Source organism: Halichoerus grypus, chromosome 4 (genome assembly GCF_964656455.1).
Source record: "Halichoerus grypus chromosome 4, mHalGry1.hap1.1, whole genome shotgun sequence".
Taxonomy (NCBI): domain Eukaryota; kingdom Metazoa; phylum Chordata; class Mammalia; order Carnivora; family Phocidae; genus Halichoerus; species Halichoerus grypus.
The window spans coordinates 92,783,766-92,801,599 of record NC_135715.1 but is presented as its reverse complement, the minus strand read 5'-3'; the positions used below and the strand labels follow the sequence as shown (position 1 = coordinate 92,801,599).

Genomic DNA, 17,834 nt, shown 5'->3' with positions numbered 1-17,834 from the left:
TTGTACATATGGTTGAGTCTCCTAGTTGCACTTAGAGGATGCATTCAACTTTGTTTTATTTCCATCTACCATATGACCTTAAACATTTCTGTATTTTTTTTTAAAGATTTTATTTATTTATTTCAGAGAGAGAGAGAGAAAACACATGAACAGGGGGAGGGGCAGAGGCAGGGCGGAAAAGCAGGCTCCCCGCTGAGCAGGGAGTCCAATGTGGGACTGGGTCCCAGGACCCTGGGATCGCGACCTGAGGCGAAGGCAGACACTCAACTGACTGAGCCACCCAGGCTCCCCATTTCTGAATTTCTATGTCTTTATAACAATGACCTAAAATAGCTGCAGTCCTTTTCCACTGTGTTGCTGTAATACCAACATATTCAAAATGATTTATTTCCTGGGAGCCCGGAGGATGCGGTCAGGGTTTTGCAGGCGTAGGTAACCCTGCAGTGCACACCTTGTCCGTCCCTTATTCATGACAGTGTTGGTGAGGCAGGCCAGGGACTGCGCAAATGGTTTCTGGCAGGGGCTGGACTTCCAGCCTTCACTGGGGTAGCTGTAGTCCTGCTCTCTGGAATATTCTAAAATCAGATACCACGGAGCAGGTATCCTCTGGTGTAAGTGCCTCCTGTGTGTGAAGCACCGTGCTAGGTGCTTTGTGGTCGTGAAGTCATTCATAACAGTCCTGGAAGATCACGTTCCTGGCTCCATTTTCCATCAAGGGGTCCTGAGATGAGAGGAAGGTGGGTCATTTGCCCATAGCTTCTAGCAAGAGGCCGACCCAGGCTTCAGATCCAAGGCTTCATTGCACTGCTTCTCCTTACAGCATAAGGTAGTGAGCTCCCCATCTACGGGGAGTATTCAAACAGAGGTTGGATAACAGAGTGTCTAGAATACTCTAGATAGAGTTTCTCAATCTCGGCATCATAGACGTTTTGACCGGATAATTATCTGTTGTTGGGAGCTGTCCTACCCATTGTAGGATGTCTAAGAGTGTCCCTGGCCTCTACCCACTCAGTGCTGGTAGGGCAATATAGAAACAATAACATAGGTCTGTAGACATTGCAAAGTGTCCCCTGGGACACAGATTCGCTCCCAGTTGCTCACTGCTGCTGTAGGGGATTCCTGAGTAGGATGGGAGGTTGACTGCTGGATCCCTGGGACCTCCGTGAGGCTCCCCGTCTGGCAGGATCCTTTGGCCGACTGTGTCTCCATCAGCGGGTGGCTGATTGGAGGGATTGGGCACGGTGCCATCGTGGAAGGGAGTCCTGGGGTCCAGGCTAAGGGGAAGACCTGACTGCCTCTTCCACGTGCAGACCCCGCAATCACCAGATGTGCCCTGGGGCGGGGAACCTGGCTCCCTGTTAACGACTGTGGATGACAGTCCCATGACCAAGGGCCACCTCAACCTATGACCCCTCTGCTTCTGGCCAGTTTAGGAGATTCCCCTCATCAGAGGAAATTGGCTGTGTCACTGTGGCCTCTCACAGTTGGGGACATCCTTGAGCGTCTTCCCAGGGACAGTCCTGGTCGGGGAGCCCACCCATGGCACTCCAACTTGCAGATCAGGCCTGCGGGGACAGGGCTGGCAAGGAGACTGTGATTTTGCAGTGCTGCGTGTAGACTTGGGCTTTAAAGAGCGCTCTCATTTCCTCTCCGGAAGCCTTCAAAAGGCCTGGGGAACAAAAGGGGCTTGATTGAGTGTGCCTTGGAGAGCTTCATCGAAAGAAGGGAAAAGAACAAGCGGCCCACAACTACAAAGCCACTTAATTTTGCATATGGTGTCATGCCAAGAAATGCTGAAGTGCAGGAACAAGCAGAGAGACATGTTCCTTTTATCAGGAGGGTGTGGACTGGCAGCGAGAGCCAAGGACAGCCGTCAGCAAAACGGTGCTGGGTTTTGGCACCCCGTCCCCACAGTTTCTCCCCTTACCTCCCTCCCTCTGGCTCCCTCCAGCCCTCTCTGTTCTGTCCCCCTCTGCTTAAAGAAACGAACTTTTTGTATCCCAAGCACTTAAGGCCTGACCTTATTCCAGGGCAGTTTGCATTTTAATAGGCTGTGCTTGAAAATGAAAAAGCATCAAAGAAGTGACTTTCTAATGGTGTAATTTTCGGGAGTGAGTAAGGGTGGTGGTATTTATTTATTTATTTATTTATTTGGCCAGTGAGTTCCGTCTGGCACCTTCTAAGCTGCAAGCAACCAGCTGGACTGCAGCTTTCAGTCAGGCTCTCTGGGGTCCGTTAAATTACCATGACCAGCTGTCTGCTGTGGGGGACGGTTTAGGAGACAGCTGACTTCAGAGCACTGGGGTCACTATGACAGCTCTCACTGCACGTTTATGGAACGCCGTGTGCCAGGTGATGTGTCAGGGGCTGGGAGTGAAAGCCAAAGAGCCAAACCACCCAGGCGTAGGATGGTGAAGCAGCGAGTTGAAAGGTCTCCCGGAGTGCGGTGCCGTGGGATGGCCAGGCTGACAGGCTCTGCGGGAGCGCTGTGACAGTCTGGGGCAGGAGGGCCGGGAAATACTTCCTGGGGGAGGTGACACTGGCCTTAGCCTTAAAGGTATAAGCCGGAGTTAATTGGGCAGAGGTGTTTTGGGGAAGGGAAGAGCATGAGCTCAGAAGCCTGACAGGCACTGGTGATCACAGCTTTCTGGGGTCATGTAAAGGGTGAGGTCCAAGTTGGTGGGAATGAGGTCCAGGAGACAGGGAGGGCTGAGGCCTTGGGGGTTTTGTGTGCCCTGATGTGCAGTTTCCCTCAGGCAGTTGGAGCCACCATGGGTGAGTGCTCGCCTATTTGGACATCGACCTTCAGGACTCAGCCACAGGACCTCTTGCTCACCCTGCATCCTGCTCATTGCCCCAGACACACTCTTCTTTATCTGCTATAGTCCTCTCCCCTTTAGTAGACCATCCTGGACCTGACTTGTCCTCCCTTAGAAAATGTGTATTCACTCCTTCCTCCAGGAAGCCTTCCCTGACTTCCCTCACGCTAGCCAAGGCTCCCTGTAGCCCCTTGAGTTTATCCCTCCACCAGGAAGCTTGTTCTTGTTGTCACTGTCTATTTCCCTTGCTGACTGTCTCCCTGCTCGGGCTGGGAGCTCTGGGAGAGTAGTGCTGTTTAATTCACCTCTGTAGTCAAGGTCACAGCCCCGTGCATGGCACACAGTAGGCCCTCAGGACCAGGTGCCACCTGCATGAAGAATCTCACGCTTGTGCCCAGTCATGGAGCCCTTAGAACTTCCCTGGCCTCCCAGAGAGGGCGGGTGCTCAGGCTGCAGCCGCCACACACAGGGCTGGAATGGGTGTCCGTTTGCTGGGCCTCGGGGCCCAGACACCTGGTATAGGTTGGGATGTGTGACTGCCAGGAGACAGGAAGGTGTGTGAGGGCTAAGGGGCTCCTGGGAATGTAGGAGGAAGAGGGAGGCCTGGGAGAAGTTGGAGTTGGGCAGGGCTGAGGATGGGGCAGCTTAGCAGGTGGGCCCTGGGATGCCCTCCTTCCACCTCAGGCATGGAGCTGCCAGCCAAAAAGGCAGGCCACTCCTGTGGGCTTCACTCCTTGGGGTGGTGCTGGCCGTTGTTTCCTGGCAGAGCCTGGGGAAAGCCGGTGGCTGAGCCTGGAAAAGGCACAGACAGAAAAGCTGAGTGAGGGCATCGCCTGGGAGGTGTGGGGAGGGCCGTGGCTGGGCAAGTCAGAGCAGCGCGCTGCACAGACCGAACCAGGAGATGCCAGGCCACCCACCGGCCTGGTTCTCCCCAGAGCCTCGAGAGGCAGGGCAGCTACCCTGGATCTGCAGCCGGCCCTCCCTGCCCCTGCCCTGCGCCCTACCCCAGACCCAGCACCACCTGTGGAAAGGGTGACCTCTAGCTTCAGAGATGGTTGCTGTTCAGCAATATGGTGGCTGGTTCTTGGATGCAGGTGGCTCGGGCCCGTTTGCTTGGATCCTGTCTATGTTCCCCACATACCAGAGTTCCTGTTTCCGCCCAGTTGTAGCATGACATGCACTCCCGGGGGGGTCCCGCGATCCGCTAGAGGCTGTGATCTGGGTGATGACAGGAAGAATATGGGAAAGCCGCCTGCACCATGTCGCTGACCCCAAAATGCCACCCCCTAGCCTACAATTCCACTACAGAGAAAATAGCCCCTTTGAGTGCATAATGGCTCAAAAAGCACATTTTAAGCAGAAAGCACTTAATTTTTTACTTATCTTGAAAATGGCATGTGCCTACAGTAGGTCCTCAGTAATTTATAGACTTGAGTGCAAAGTGCTATGCATAGCAAAGTCTTTGTGCTCAAGGAGTTTATACCTTTTTTTTTTTTCCCCAATGGTTGTCAAATGACCCTTTATTGAGCTATTTTCCTTTGTAGTTCTTCACTAGCTGGCCATTCCATGGCACCGCTGTTGACGTCATCTGTGACGTCATGAGGGTGGCAGCCATCCGCACTGCAGCCCACAGACCGGCCAGTCCCCGGGATCGCTTTAGAGGTTCCAGAGAGTTCTCGGGCTGAAGAGCGGTGCTGAGTCTGTCGGGCATGGTTGACAGACTCGTCAAAAGTGGTATTTCCACTGTGCTTCTTGTTTTTCTGCTGCTTTCTGCCCCTTGGCGGCTCCTTGAGGGCTCTGATAACGCAGAGGCAGCAGGTAACCCTTCAGCCTGGGCCTGTCTCTTCTGAATGGTCAGTTTTTCGCGGTCATCCTCAGACCCTTCCAATCACCGGTTGCCTTGACGACGTCATCACCAACCTTTTTGGGAGACAGCCCCAGGGGGCCGATCCTCGGGGCCAGGGCAGGTGTGACACCGACTTGTCACCGGTGCACCTCAGGTACACGACTTTGATCCCGTTGGGGTCGAACTTAGGTGGCGTGGTGGAGGCGGCTGGTGTCGATGAGCCCGGATTCAGGATGACCAAAGACCGTTGCACCTTCGCCTCCTCCAGGCCGAAAGCCAAAAAGCTCAAGGAGCTTATACTTCGAGGGAAGGGGTGCATTCATAGGCCAGTAGCAATTTTGCCCCGAAGACCTTCCCAGCAGGGCGGGACACCAATGCCTGTGGCAGACGTGACAAGTTTTCTCCAGCACCTGCCCCTGACCTGAGCTGACCCTTTGTTTGCCCTCCATCTGACCCTCAGCCCCTCACCCCCAGAATGCTGATGGGTTCCGGGAGCAGCCCTGACCTTGTGGGGATCAAGGACAGAGGGGAGGCCAAGAGAGGAGAGGGCATTCTCCGCAGGGATTCGGTGCCAGGGAGCATTTATGTACTGAGTCAGGATCAGACGTGGAGGAGTCTGCCTCTGGGGCGAGCATAAAGGGTAGCAGAGGTGGAAACAGGTACTGAAAACACAGTGATACAGAGCTTGACCTCAGGGGGCTTGACCTCAGAGGGTGTGACTTAGGGCTGACCCCTAACCTGGGTGGTATGGGGCTCAGCCGGAGGGGTTTTGGGGAAATAGCACTGCAGGCCCGGAGATCCCAAATGGGGCCTTGGTGGGGATTTGTACCTTATCCCATAGGCACCTCCCGCCTTTCGGGTTCTTTTTTTCCTCCTCAGCTCCCCCTCCTTCGGGGATTTACTGCACTGGCTGGGCCTCTGTCCTTGCCTTCCCTCCCCGAGTCTTGGGTGAAGGGGGCCCTCGCTGCCCATGATGGGCTCGTTCCCGGTCCTGCCCTCCAGAGCCCTGGGCCCCGGCAGAGGCCTTCTCCCCTGCCGGCAGCCTGCCCAGGGCAGTCTGTTTTCCCTCCTTAGGGCAGAGGCGAAGCTTGTTTTTCTTCCTGGCTCAGGAATTGCGCCTGAGAAACACACAATGCAGCTGTTAAAATATCTGGGTCTGGCTGGGCGGCCGCACAGCGGGCCCCTTGTTCGCCTCAGACGGCAGCCTCCTCGCGGGAGCCGAGTTGGGAGCATGCTTCTGCTGGCGCTGTGCTGGCGGGGGGCGTGAGGCGGAGACCCCGGTCCTCTGGAGCTTCTGAGGCTTTGGGGGGTTCTCCACGGAAGACAGGGGCGGATGGCAGGCCTTTGCCATCAAGCAGGGTGGCACATTTACAAGAACGAGGCACAGGCCCTCTGGCGGGGAGAGGGAGAGGAAGGGGCTGGGACGGGGCTGCCTTGTCCAATCTTGGACAGGCCTCCTGTTGGTGGCTGGGCCCCCTTGCACTGCCCGGGACAGGTCTTCCTGCCCCAGGTGGGCAGGCTCACCCGGGCTGCCGTGATCACGCAGCGCACGCTCGAGCCCAGGCACGCCTGGGCTTTTCATCCTTACCGTGATGGAGGTGCTGTTGTCAGCCCCATTTTACAGATGAGAAAACCGAGGCACAGGGAGAAGTTTCTTCTTGTCTGTAGCTCTAGGTGGAGCTGGGATTCTAATGTGGCCACCTTTCTCCGGGGTCTGCACTCAGTGCGCTCCCTCTGAACCTGCTGGCTGCTGAGAGGACCAGGGAGTGATGTAAACGTTTCAGAAGCGGCACAGGGAGGTCATGGTTGGTCCAAATAGGACCCTGGGTGGGAGTTCATAGGGCAGGCTTCCTGGGTTTGAAAGCATGGCTTCCGTGGGTAGGGCAGAGAGGAAAGAATGTTCCGGGCAGGAAAGCATGGAGATGATGTAAGGGCAGGGGACATGGATGGGGCCTGGTGTTTTCAGGGAATATACCCTGGTGCAAGTGAATGGCCGTTTTGATGCCATCTGAAGTGTCAATCATGAAGTAGCTCTTACCCATATCCTCCCAGAAAGAAAAAAAAAAAAACAGGAGGCCTCTTGCCCAGCTCCAGTCCTGATACCCATCTCCCCTTATCTGAGGCTGGCTTCCACAGCAGAGGCCTTCATTTCCCTTCGGGGCCCTCCCTGGTTGCTGTTCTCGCCCAGCAAGTCAGTGAATTAGGGTTAATGATCTGTTTTCCCGCACACCATCAAGCGCAGGGGCTGGGCAGATTAGGGAGCTTTCGTACTTGGAAAAATCCATTCAAGGAGTGATGAAGAAGCAGGTGCACCCGCTAGGAGAGAGCTTTTTGCACGGTGCCGGCCCCTGGCCACAGTGGGAGGGTGAGGGCTTTGCCCCCTGTTTTTCAGGCCTGTGGTCTGAAGCTCCTGTGGGAGCCAGGCTGGCCGGGTTGCATGGCCAAAGTGTGTTCAAGACCCAGGAAGCAAGGAAGTGCCTTCTTCCTAAACCCGTCTCCCTCTGACTTGCCCTTCCCAGAGACCCTGTCGGGGCCTGCAACTCCCCCGGCCAATGCGGTCTGTCCCCTGCTCCTTTCTCCCTGTAAGAGTGCACTCTTTTCTTTTCCTCTCTGCCCGCAGTGTGCCAGGGGTCATGCCCATGGCATTCCCTGCCCCTGGCGTACCCTTCCTTCTCTCCTCTGCAGGCCAAGTTCAAGGCCTTTCACTCCCTGTCATGAAGCCACAGGGCAGACGGGTGGTCATCTGGAAGCCCCCTCTGACGTCCCCAGTCAGGAGCCCTCACTCCCTGAGTTTCCAGGGCCATGAAGTCTCTGCTCCTTATTTGACTTTTAGCATATACTGACTGAGACGTCAGTGAACTCTAAGCTGTGCTTTATGCTTTTTGACACCTCTTCGATATTCCTCCCGTATGACCGGCATCCACATATTCAGTAAATTTGGTGGTGGTCGAACATGTGTGGGCTTCAGAATCCAGCGGACCTGCACTGAAACAGTAGAGGTGTTCCATGTTAGTGCTGCAACTTTGGGCAGGTTACTTACTCTCTCTGGGCCTCTGTTTCCTCGTAAAGCAAGGATCGTGACATTGGCGTCACACGGTAATAGCAGGAGGAGAGGAGATGGCCCGATGTGGGCACCTGCAGGTGCTTGAGGCTTCTGATCTTTTCTTTCTCTGGTAATGAGGCTCCCAGTATGAGGGACCCTGCTGGGCAGAGCAGGGGTCCAAGGAGCAACGGAGACATTTGAGGGACTCTTCTTTCTCCAGGTCACAGAGGAATGAGAGCCCCACGTTCTATATCACGGGGCGGGGAGTGTCAGAAGAATGCTTTATTTTTTTCCAGATGTGTCTCCCTTTGTTGTCCTCACGGCGCCCCGGGCAGCAGGCCAGGCAGCGGGCCATGTGCCAAGCCCACGTAGAGACAGAGGTGTCTGTGCTGGGTAAGGAGCGGCTGCCCTATGCCAGCATCCCGCACACACTGATACGTGTGAGGTTCCTCTTCACCTTGGGAGGGACCATACAACCTCTCACTGTCCGTGGGGTCAGGGAGCTGGGACCCCATGGTCCAGCCTCTTATCCCATATCTGAGCTGTCTGGGGTCCCCAGGGTCTTCTATAGGCTCTGATTGCCCTCCCCCAGGGGACTGTGGGAAGCCCTGGCCAGGATGGTGCCAGAGGGGCCGGCCCAGACAGGAGTGTGTGGGTCTCCTCCACATGTCAGGTCACAGGAAGAGGGAGGAGCCGGGGGACAGGGCAGTGACATGGCTCTGGTGGTGGAAAGTCCGTCATATCTCCTCCAGCCCTGCAGACCCTCCAGGTCTGGAGCCCCTTGTCTGGGTTTCACTGGAGACGGTTTGCTGCTGGGCCCTAGTGGGGCTCTTTCACATAGGCGTTGATCCCACACACAGAGACAAGGCAGGTGGACAGAGAAGCAGCTGAAGCTGTCCTGCAGAGAGGTGCATGTACTCATTAGCCCCAGCTGTCACCCTGGGCCCCCGCAGGCAGGTGACCTTTTCTTGGAGGCAGGTGCCTGCCCGCCCAGGTTCTCCTGCCTGGCCAACCCTCAGTGGGGACCCGGTGTTTGTGGGGTTGCCGCCGTGACATGTGTTAACAACCACGCCGGGAAGGTTGACTGTCCTCTCAACCACCCGTGTTACAGGGGAGGAAACAGAGGCTCAAAGAGGGGCAGTAACATGGCCAAAGACACACAGCTGATAGGGACTGCACTGGTCCAAGCAGAAGCACATCTCACACTGGGAGAATAAAATGGATACATATTATAAAATAGAATTCTTTTATCCCCTGGGATAAAGGGCAAGCAGAGTTCCCCAGATTGGTGTAGTCCTGGGGAACCCTCACCTCACCCACTTCCTCTTCCCACGCAGGGTGGAGGAGTAAGCGTCAGTTTTGCCCCAGGTGAGGCAGTGGGGCTGCGTGGAAGCATATATCTGCTCCCTCATGCCTCTGACCTGGAGAGGCAGACCCCCCGATTCCCGTTTATGTGGCTGGCCTCTGCACTGTGGTGTTGGACTGGTAGCGCCTCGGTCGGGAGCACCCAGGAGAATGTCCACTTTCCAGATGGCAGTGCTAAAGTGCTGGGAGATGAAATGATGGGTGCCCGGCCACTCGGCGGATAAGGACGCGTCCTCAGGACCCTGGGGCCACAACCGGGGAGGGGAGGAGTCTGCTGCTCTCTTCTTCATGATAACTAGCTTATAATGATCATTACCTTTAATCTGTGCTGCACTGACTGTGTGTTTTTCACTTTAGGAAATTTCACCTATTTTATCTCGTTCAATCTGAAAAACGAGTCTGATCAAGGCAGGGCGGTGTTTATTATCTCTGCTGTATTTGTGTGTATGTGTCGGTCTGTGTGTATCTTTGCACATACACGATCGTGTGTGAGTGTGTGCATGTGGCGTGTGCCTCTGCATGTAACTCTGTGTACCTGTGTATGTGAGTACACGTATGTGTGATACGTGATCGTGTATGCACGTGTGACCGGGTATACTTGCGTGGGCGTGGCAGGCTGTGTTGCGTGTGGGTGCATGTGTGTGCATGCACATGTTTGTGACTGTGTATGTGGTCGCGTGTGTTGTGTGCGCTCTGTGTGTGCCCATGCGTGTCTACACGTGTGGGGCCGGGGCACGCATGCCGCTCGGCTGAGATCAGAGGAGGTGAGAACACCACGGCCCCGAGGTGGCTGCGAGGACCGGGAGATGAGGTTTCATCTCTCTCCTGGAGAACGATTTCGCCTGGGGAAGACGCTCTAACTCCTGTGACTCACTCGTTAGAGGAGTTCAAAGCAGCCAGGTGGCGGGAGGGTGTCTGGGATTGCAGGTTTTGGAGGGATTCGCTCATTCTGCTCTGATTATTAATTCATTCTTCAAGCCAGTCCTTTCACTCAGAGTTCTTAACCTTTTCTGTGCCGTGGACTCCTCCTCAGAATGATGCTATAGACGCACAGGATAAAAACACATAGGATTACGAGAGAAGCCGGGTGTATTGAACGCAACGATCAAATGCATTGGTGCTGTGGGAGTGTGTGTGCTTCTGTGTTGGCTCAGGTTGAAAGGTCACTGGGGTCTAACGGTGACCTTAAGCGGGATGCCATGGGGAGCACAGGTGAGGCTCTGTGCCGTGGTGTGAACGCATCTGTGACTTATGCCTTGGCAGGCTCAGAGGCACGGTGGCTTGTCCATGTTCAGGCCCGAGGGACACCAATTTCCAGTTCCAAGTTAGCCAAGAGAAAACGTGTTTTTTGTTTTTTTTTTCCTTTGGGTTATGCAGCCTTGCATTTGCTGGAACTTGTGAATTACTTAGAATAATTTGTAAGTGATCAGGAAGTGACCTTGTAAAGTGGCATCCCGTGAAGGTTTTCCTAAACCTGCCTGTGTATTACAAATCCCCGTGGGACATTTTTAAAAAATGGCGATATTTTGTCCCTGACTCTCTGCCCGGACCTCTGGAATCCAAATCTCCAGGAGAAGGTCCAAGAATGTCTGCGGGGGCTCTTGGTGCTGCCAGGACCCTCTGGAGGGCCGGTGATTCTGGGTCTCCTAATGAAGACAGGCTCCTCCTGGCTCCTGGTCCGGTGCTCCCCCTTCCCTGAGCAGAACCTGGGGAGTGCAGTTGCATCTCCTCTCGGGAGTTGTCTGGACATGCTCAAGCAGTGTGAGTTCCCTAGGTGAAGTGGGGGTGTTGCCTCTCCTCCCCCCGTGAGTGCTGTGTTCCCAGCTCCTCCTGTTCTGGAGCCTTTCGAGGAGCCTGTGGGGAACATTTCGGCACAGACCCTCACGACCCCCAACTGAGGTCTGGGACTCCGGAGCCCGGCACCCGCCCTTACTGTCCCCAGCTGGCCTCTGGGGGCTCAGGTGAGGCTGCTGACAAGGCTGAGGCGGCTGCCTCAGAGGAGCTTTGGGAGTGAAAGTGGCTGCCTGGGACCCTGGGCGCCTGGTGTTTATCCAGAAATTGTGCTAATCCCACTAATTCCTATGCTTTACGCAGCCTCTCCGCTCTGTCTCCCGCCTTCCTCCTCTGGCAGGGGAGGGAAGTGGTGGGCAGCAGCTGATCTGCAGGAGACCGGGCCTGTGGCACGGTGGGTACTGCACGGACTCCCCCCAGCCCCCCCACCCCCCAGCTGGGCCAGCTCCCCATGGGCATCCGTGGGACCCCAGTGCTTCCGGGTGCACACCTGTTCCTCAGGTCACAGAAAGCAGTCTGCGTAGTGGGACTCTGATGACTACCCTTCCTCCCCGCACTCTATTCACCCGGGTCCTGTGGTGGCACATCTTGAGGCTTCGGGCGGCATGACTGCCCCAGGACCTGGCTCTGGACCTGGCCCTTTTCCCTCCATGGAAAGTGGCCTGAGGGCAGCTCACTTCCTCCCTTGTAAGGATCGGGTTGATGACACCCGCTCTGACAACATCACAGGGCGGGGTGCTGGTTGAAGGAGCCACGGCTACTGTTCTCCAAGAAAACCCCCAGCCTTTTCCTGCTCTTCTTTCCAGTCTCTTCATGTCCCTTCATAGAAATTGTCACAGTCTCTTGAACCTCTTTCTTTCCTTGGCATCCCTGATACGGAAGTCTGAGGGTTCTGACTTGTTGGCCTCAGAGTTTCCCCATCTGCATTTGTAAAGGGTTGGATCCATGCCTCAGGAGTCTGCCAGCCCCTTACTGGGGCTGGGACTGGGGTTTGGTCACATGTGCTGACCCTGTGGGTGTCTTGAGTCCTGCGCCGGTTTCTGGTCCACCGAGCCCCGTGCCCTCCAGATGGGGGCCTGGCTCCCTGGGCACACCTTACCCCTCGGCAAGGGTTCTGGACATCTGCTCAGCTGGGTCCTCCAGACTGCCCTAGAGGAGATCACAGTCAAGCAGGAAGCCAGGTGGGGGTGTCGCAGGTTATGACCATGCTGTGTAAGAGGTGCCGTGGTGGGGGAGTATCCAAACCCAGGGCAAGGGCACCCAATTCACTTAGGGGATGTGCAGAGCCTAGCCATCTCCAGCCTAGTGCAGTGTGAGGCATGAAGCTGATTGTCAATAAAGAATTACTGAGGGGAGCTTGGGTGGCTCAGTCGGTGGGGCAGCCGACTCTTGGTTTTGGCTCAGGTTGTCATCATGGGGTTCTGGGATTGAGCCCTGAGTGACGTTGGCCTCGGTGCTCAGCGGGGAGTATGCTCAAGGATTCTCCCTCTCCCTCTGCCTCTCCCCCTGCCCGGCCTATTTCTCTCTCTCTCTCAAATGGATAAATGGATCTTTAGTGGATGAATGTACAACTGCCCTACCTCAGACGGCTCCAGCAGACAGGGGCCCCGGCCCCATCATGGTGTTTTCAGGCAGCTCGAACAGAGCCTCGGCTTTTGCCTGCCCTTGACGGGTGCTCCATCCACCAACCTTGCTACCTTGGAGACAACACTAGAGGTGGAACCATGCCCAGTCCTGCTTCTGGGATTCCCTGGGCTCCTGGCACAGTGCTCCCCATACCTGCAGGGCTCACCAGTTAGTAACCTTACGCCTGCCAAGGGATTCCAGGGTAAATCCCTTAGCACTGTGGGATCCTAACGCGAGGGACAGCTCACTGTGGTGCTTGAGAGTCCAGCTTTGGGGCAGATAGCCTGGGCTCAAGGCCTGGCACAGACACTGCTAAGTGTGCGTCTTTGGGCAAGTTACTCAACTTCTCAGAGTGTCTCTTTCTTTTTCTTTCTTTCTTTCTTTCTTTCTTTCTTTCTTTCTTTCTTTCTTTCTTTCTTTCTTTTTCTTTCTTTCTTCCTTTCTTCTTTCTTCCTTCCTTCCTTCCTTCCTTTCTTTTTTAAAAAAAGATGTTATTTATTTGAGAGAGAGAGGGCACAAGTGCGGGGGGAGGGGCAGAGGGAGAAGCAGACTCCCCGCTGAGTGGGGCTCCATCCCAGGACCCCGAGATCATGACCTGAGCCGAAGGCAGCCGCTTAACTGACTGAGGCACCTAGGCGCCCCTAAGCGTTGGTTTCTTTCTATGTAAAATGTTGTGAGGATTAAATGAGATCACTCCCGTAAGGTGTTTGGCACCTGGTAAATGCTTATTAAAGTTTTGTTGTTCCAGGTGTTATTTTTATTTTTGTCCTTACTTCCAAATTCGAGGTGTGTTTCAACGTCGGGCCTGAATTCCTTTACCTGAGTTTCTTGGGAGGAAAACGCAGGCTGTTCACGAAATCACTTGAATTTCAAAGAGCCGTGGCTTCCCTGCCGCAAAGGTCCCTTTTCTTTGCCAGACATTCCTGAACAGTTGGTCTGTGCCAGCTTGACCTGGAGATGACGATGAATTCAATATGGGGGTGTGGGCTGGAGGCAGAGATCCCTAAGTGGGGAGGAGTTGGGGGGCTTCCCCGAGGGGCTGATGTCCCAGTGGAATCTTGAAGGTAACAGTAGGGGTCCACAGAGAGGGTGAAGGGTTGCCGGCGCACGGCCGGCTTGAGCGGAGGCCTGGGGGCCTACAAGGGCTAGTCAGAGCTGGCTGGGTGTGAAGGAGACAAGGGGAGAGGAGGCTGCAGGAAGACTTCGCTTAAAGGCCCAAGGGACTCAGCAAGGCCTTGGCCAGGGGAGGGATGTGGTGAGATTCGGGTTTGGGGAAGGTGCCTGGCTGTCCGAGGAGAGGACAACCTGGAGGAGGGCCAGAGGTGGTGTTGGAAGGAACCCCGCCCCCCGACCTGGAAGGGAAGGGGGGTGCCGGCTTAGTACAGAGCAGCCTGCCCGAGAGGCCCCACTGGTGAGATGTTTTGGGAAAGTGATGGCAATCCCAGCCCAGCAGATGTTGGAGGAAAATGGGGAGGAAGGAGGTGACCCCAAAGGTGCAGCTCAGGTGGCCGGGAGGGTGGTTCCCCCCGAGGCTCAGGGGGCCGGGAAGGCGGGGCAGGCATGAGCCAGGGTGCATTGCTGGTGAGCCGTCCACCTAGGCAGAACCTTAAAGAACAGATTACATACACAAATAGGCTGGAGGCCAAAGGAAAGCCCATAATTCATCAAAATCTGCAGGGAGGTTTCTCTGTCCCCCAACTGCCTGGGGTTTCCTTGATAGGGAGTTTTGAAAGATTGTGCAAGCGGGACAGGCTGGTGTGTGCAGATGGAACCAGGGGTCCAGGACTCGGGCTGTTGCTTGGCAGGCCAGTGGGACCGTGCACCGTCCATGATACGTCACGTCGTCGTCCTTGGCCCTTCCCATCTTCTACTTAGAAAGACATGAGAGTTTTGTGTGGATTTAACAAGATGAAATTCTGGACCTGCAGATGTGAATTTAACCTTGAGGTCCCTGGGGATGGAGCTGACCGCCGCCTTTGGTTTCTGCCCTGCTGTGACCCGTGGGCTCCCTACCAGAACATTCCCTTCTCGCGGGCCTGCAAACTGGCCCACCTCCTTTCTGACACAGCAACCACGGAGGACCTCTGGACTCTCCAGTTGTCCTGTCATTTTTTGCTTCTTCTGTGGAACTTGTAAATTAGTCGGATTCCCCGACTAAATTGTTTGTGCCTCTGTTTCTCCTACTTCCACTCGTCCCCTGACCCCCCACCCGGGCCCTGATCACCACCTGTGACTGAAGCTGGTCAGCCCTCAGGCCTCACCGTCTCCAGCTCTCAGTAGCTTGGGAAGGAGCTGATTGTTCCCCCTCTTCAAGGCATTTCACTCCTGCCTTGGCTTCTGGCACCCCAACACTCTCCTGGTGGTTTTTTCCTTCTCTTTCCCCCACTGGCCATCCCTGCTTACTCTCCTTGGCTGGTTTCTTCTCTCTTTCCTGGAAATGCTGGCACGCCCCTGTCTCAGATCTGGAACTTTCTCTTCTTCTTCTCTTCCACCCCCTCCTTTGGAGATCTTGCCCAGTGGCCGCCGTATTCCTGTCTCCAGCCTCAACCTCTCCCCTGAGCTCTGAACTTACATTTCCAACAGTCTGTGCGTGGCTTAATAAGCATTTCAAACTTAACATGGCCCGGACTGAGCTCCTGATTTCTGCCCAAACCTGCTGCTCACCCGCTGGGCTCCATCCCAGCAACGGCACCACCGGTCATTCATCCGGGTCCTCAGCCAAAAGTAGGAGCCATCTTTGACAGTACGACTCTTCTTTTAAGAAGATTGGCTTTCCCATTTCTGTTCTGTAACTTGATACAAATAGCCGGTTATTAGCAGTATCTGTGAGGCATGAGGCATATTGGTGAGAGGCTCCCTTGTGACCCAGCACTCAGCTGCAGGCGGAGCATGACCTGTGCCCTGCATCCCCCAGTGCTCCCCCTCTTTCCACCACACCCCATGTCCAAGCCCTAGAAGTTCTGTGATCTCTGCATTCCACCACCACCCCCTTAACCCAGACCACCATCATGTCTCCCTGGGTCATTCGGGTAGTGCCCCCTTCCCCCCCAGATCAGCTCTCATACAACAGCAGAGTGACCCCGATACACTATGAGACCTGTCATGTCCCTCCTCCGCTTAGAGCCCTCCGGGGCCTGTACTAACCTTGCTGTTCTTCAAACGAGCCAGCCTCCGCCCACCCAGGTCCGTGGCTCGTGCCGGGCTCCCTCCGAGCTTCACGGGGCACCCATTCCATCCTCAGAGAGGCAAGGCAGCGGCCCCTCGGCCCCTCCCGCCCCACTCTGTCCTACCACTTGGTTTTCTCTTTTTATGCTACTTCTCGCTAACTGAAACTAAATACACATTTATTTCTCCCACTCTTCTATATGATCCTTTCCCAAGTAGAACGTGAACTCTGTGGACTGTCCCTTCAGCACCAAGCGGAATGCCTGATACATAGTAGGGGCTTAGAAATGTGTTGACTCAGTTTGCACCAGTGAGTAAATGATGAAAATCTGTTGAATGAATGAATGAGTGAATGAATGCACACACGCACAAGTAAACGAGAGGTTGATCCTGGTGAGTAGGGAAGGAACAGGAAAACGAGGGCTTTCCTTCGAGGACCACTAAGTCCTTGTTACTCTATTTATCTTTATTTTCCTGTGGTCCCGAGTTGGAGGCCGGTACTTCGGACTTCATTTCTCGAAAGTGGTCCTTGCTCCTCCCCACTACGGGCGGTAGGAACTTGGGGCTCAGATTTTAAAAATCTGGGGTAAGGGGCAACGACCGCGGCTCGGCTGGTGTCCGTGAGGTCGTTCCCAAGACCAGATGAATCTCAGAACTAATAATTCTCAAAATTAATTAAACCCTCCTTCCCAATTAGAAGAGTATTAAGTTGGCTGCTTCCGTGGCGGCCGGGAATCTGGGTCGGCGGATCCCGGCTGGGTCTGGGGGCAGTCCGTGTTGGTGAGCGTCTTTGTCTTTTCCTCCAGGGCTGTCACCCAGGACTATGAGCGGCTAAGATGGAGACGTCGGCCTCAGTCACTACCACGGAAAAGAAAGACGCCAAAAGTGGGAGCCTGGAGGGTACCGCTTTCCCTGACCCGGGCAGGAAGGCCTCGGCTCTCGCGGTGGCCACGGCGGTGGCTGCCCACGGAGGTACTTTGTGTTCTGCACGCTTGGCGGGCAGCAGGGGTGTTTTTCATTAGCCCGTTAGGATTTAATTAGACTGGTGGCCGATGTCATCAGGCAGGCATGCTGGGTTTATGGGGGGCGAAGAGGAGGGTGTCCCCCCGCACTCCCGGGGATCCCAGGCCCCGTGATGTTTGCCGGCAGGTTTCTCAGGGGGTCTGGCCGCCCTCAATCTGCCGGGCGGCCCCGGGTGCGTTCGCTTGGCACATTCGAGATGTGCCAGAGACACGGCTCCTGGCCTCTGGCCCGCCAAGGACTATTTTGGAAAGTAATTGTCTCCTGATCCCTTCTGGCTGTAATTAGAGGGTCAGGTACGGAATTTAGTATCCTTAGGTGAATTTCTGGCCAACTTAATTATAACAGAAGGACTACACGAGCCACAGCCTCTCATTTACTGCCCCGAAGAGAAATAGTCTCTGGTTTCCACTGGTCCGTGCCAGCATCCCGTCGGGAAAGTTTGGCGGGAAGGCGAGACCTCCCCTTGTGTGCGCGCAGTCCATCTGGAGGCCACAGGACTATTTCTGTCTCTGAGGAGTGGAGAGTCTTAGATTTCTTTTCTTTCCCTTTTTATTCAAGTGCATTTAGTCATGGCCTGTTGCTCCCGCCGCTCAGGCACAGCTCGGAGAGCAGCGGGGGCAGATTCGCCCTCGCGGGGGCCGGGTGTGCGAGCATGGGCGGGGCCTCTCACACTTGGATGCGCTCACACACGCAGCCGGGCTTGCTGAAGTGCGGAGCCCCGTTTAGCAAGGCGGGTGGGCGCGGCCGAGTTTCTGCATTTCCCACCAGAACTCAGGTGATGCTGACGCTCTTGGTCCACGGCCGGCTGGCAGACCGGGCGCAGCTGGGGACTGGAGCCCAGGGAATCCGGCAGAGCCTCGGAGGGGGAGGAGGGAGTTGGTGTTTCCAAGAGTGAACGGGAGGACTTCTGGGTTGTTGTTACTACATTTATTTTTATTCCTCCACCCTGTGATTCTCAGTTGGAGGTCATTATCAGGGCCGTGTGGCCCAAGGCAGGAGAGGGAGATCCGAGACCAACCTTCTTGCTCCCATGGGGAGGCGGGCGTTTGGCTTCCCTACCTGGGTGATGCCCCTCGACCCCTGTCCCTCTTGGAGATGAGCTCTCCAGGCCCTCCCTGTGTGACCAGCTGGGGTGGAGGCAGGAGCTGAAGCCCAG

The 17,834-nt window shown here is 55.5% G+C and overlaps 1 protein-coding gene and 1 pseudogene across 1 annotated transcript in view; one reads left to right on the top strand and one right to left on the bottom strand.

Annotated features, from left to right (window-relative positions):
- Nucleotides 1-17,834, top strand: part of GLI2 (GLI family zinc finger 2) — a 245,633-nt gene that overhangs the window by 51,080 nt on the left and 176,719 nt on the right. Inside the window, exon 2 of the mRNA XM_078070664.1 lies at nucleotides 16,462-16,627. Coding sequence (XP_077926790.1) covers nucleotides 16,492-16,627 — 136 coding nt within the window. The 5' untranslated portion in view covers nucleotides 16,462-16,491. The remainder of the gene's footprint in view (nucleotides 1-16,461; nucleotides 16,628-17,834) is intronic.
- LOC144381540 (large ribosomal subunit protein uL11 pseudogene) lies at nucleotides 4,340-9,120 on the bottom strand (annotated as a pseudogene).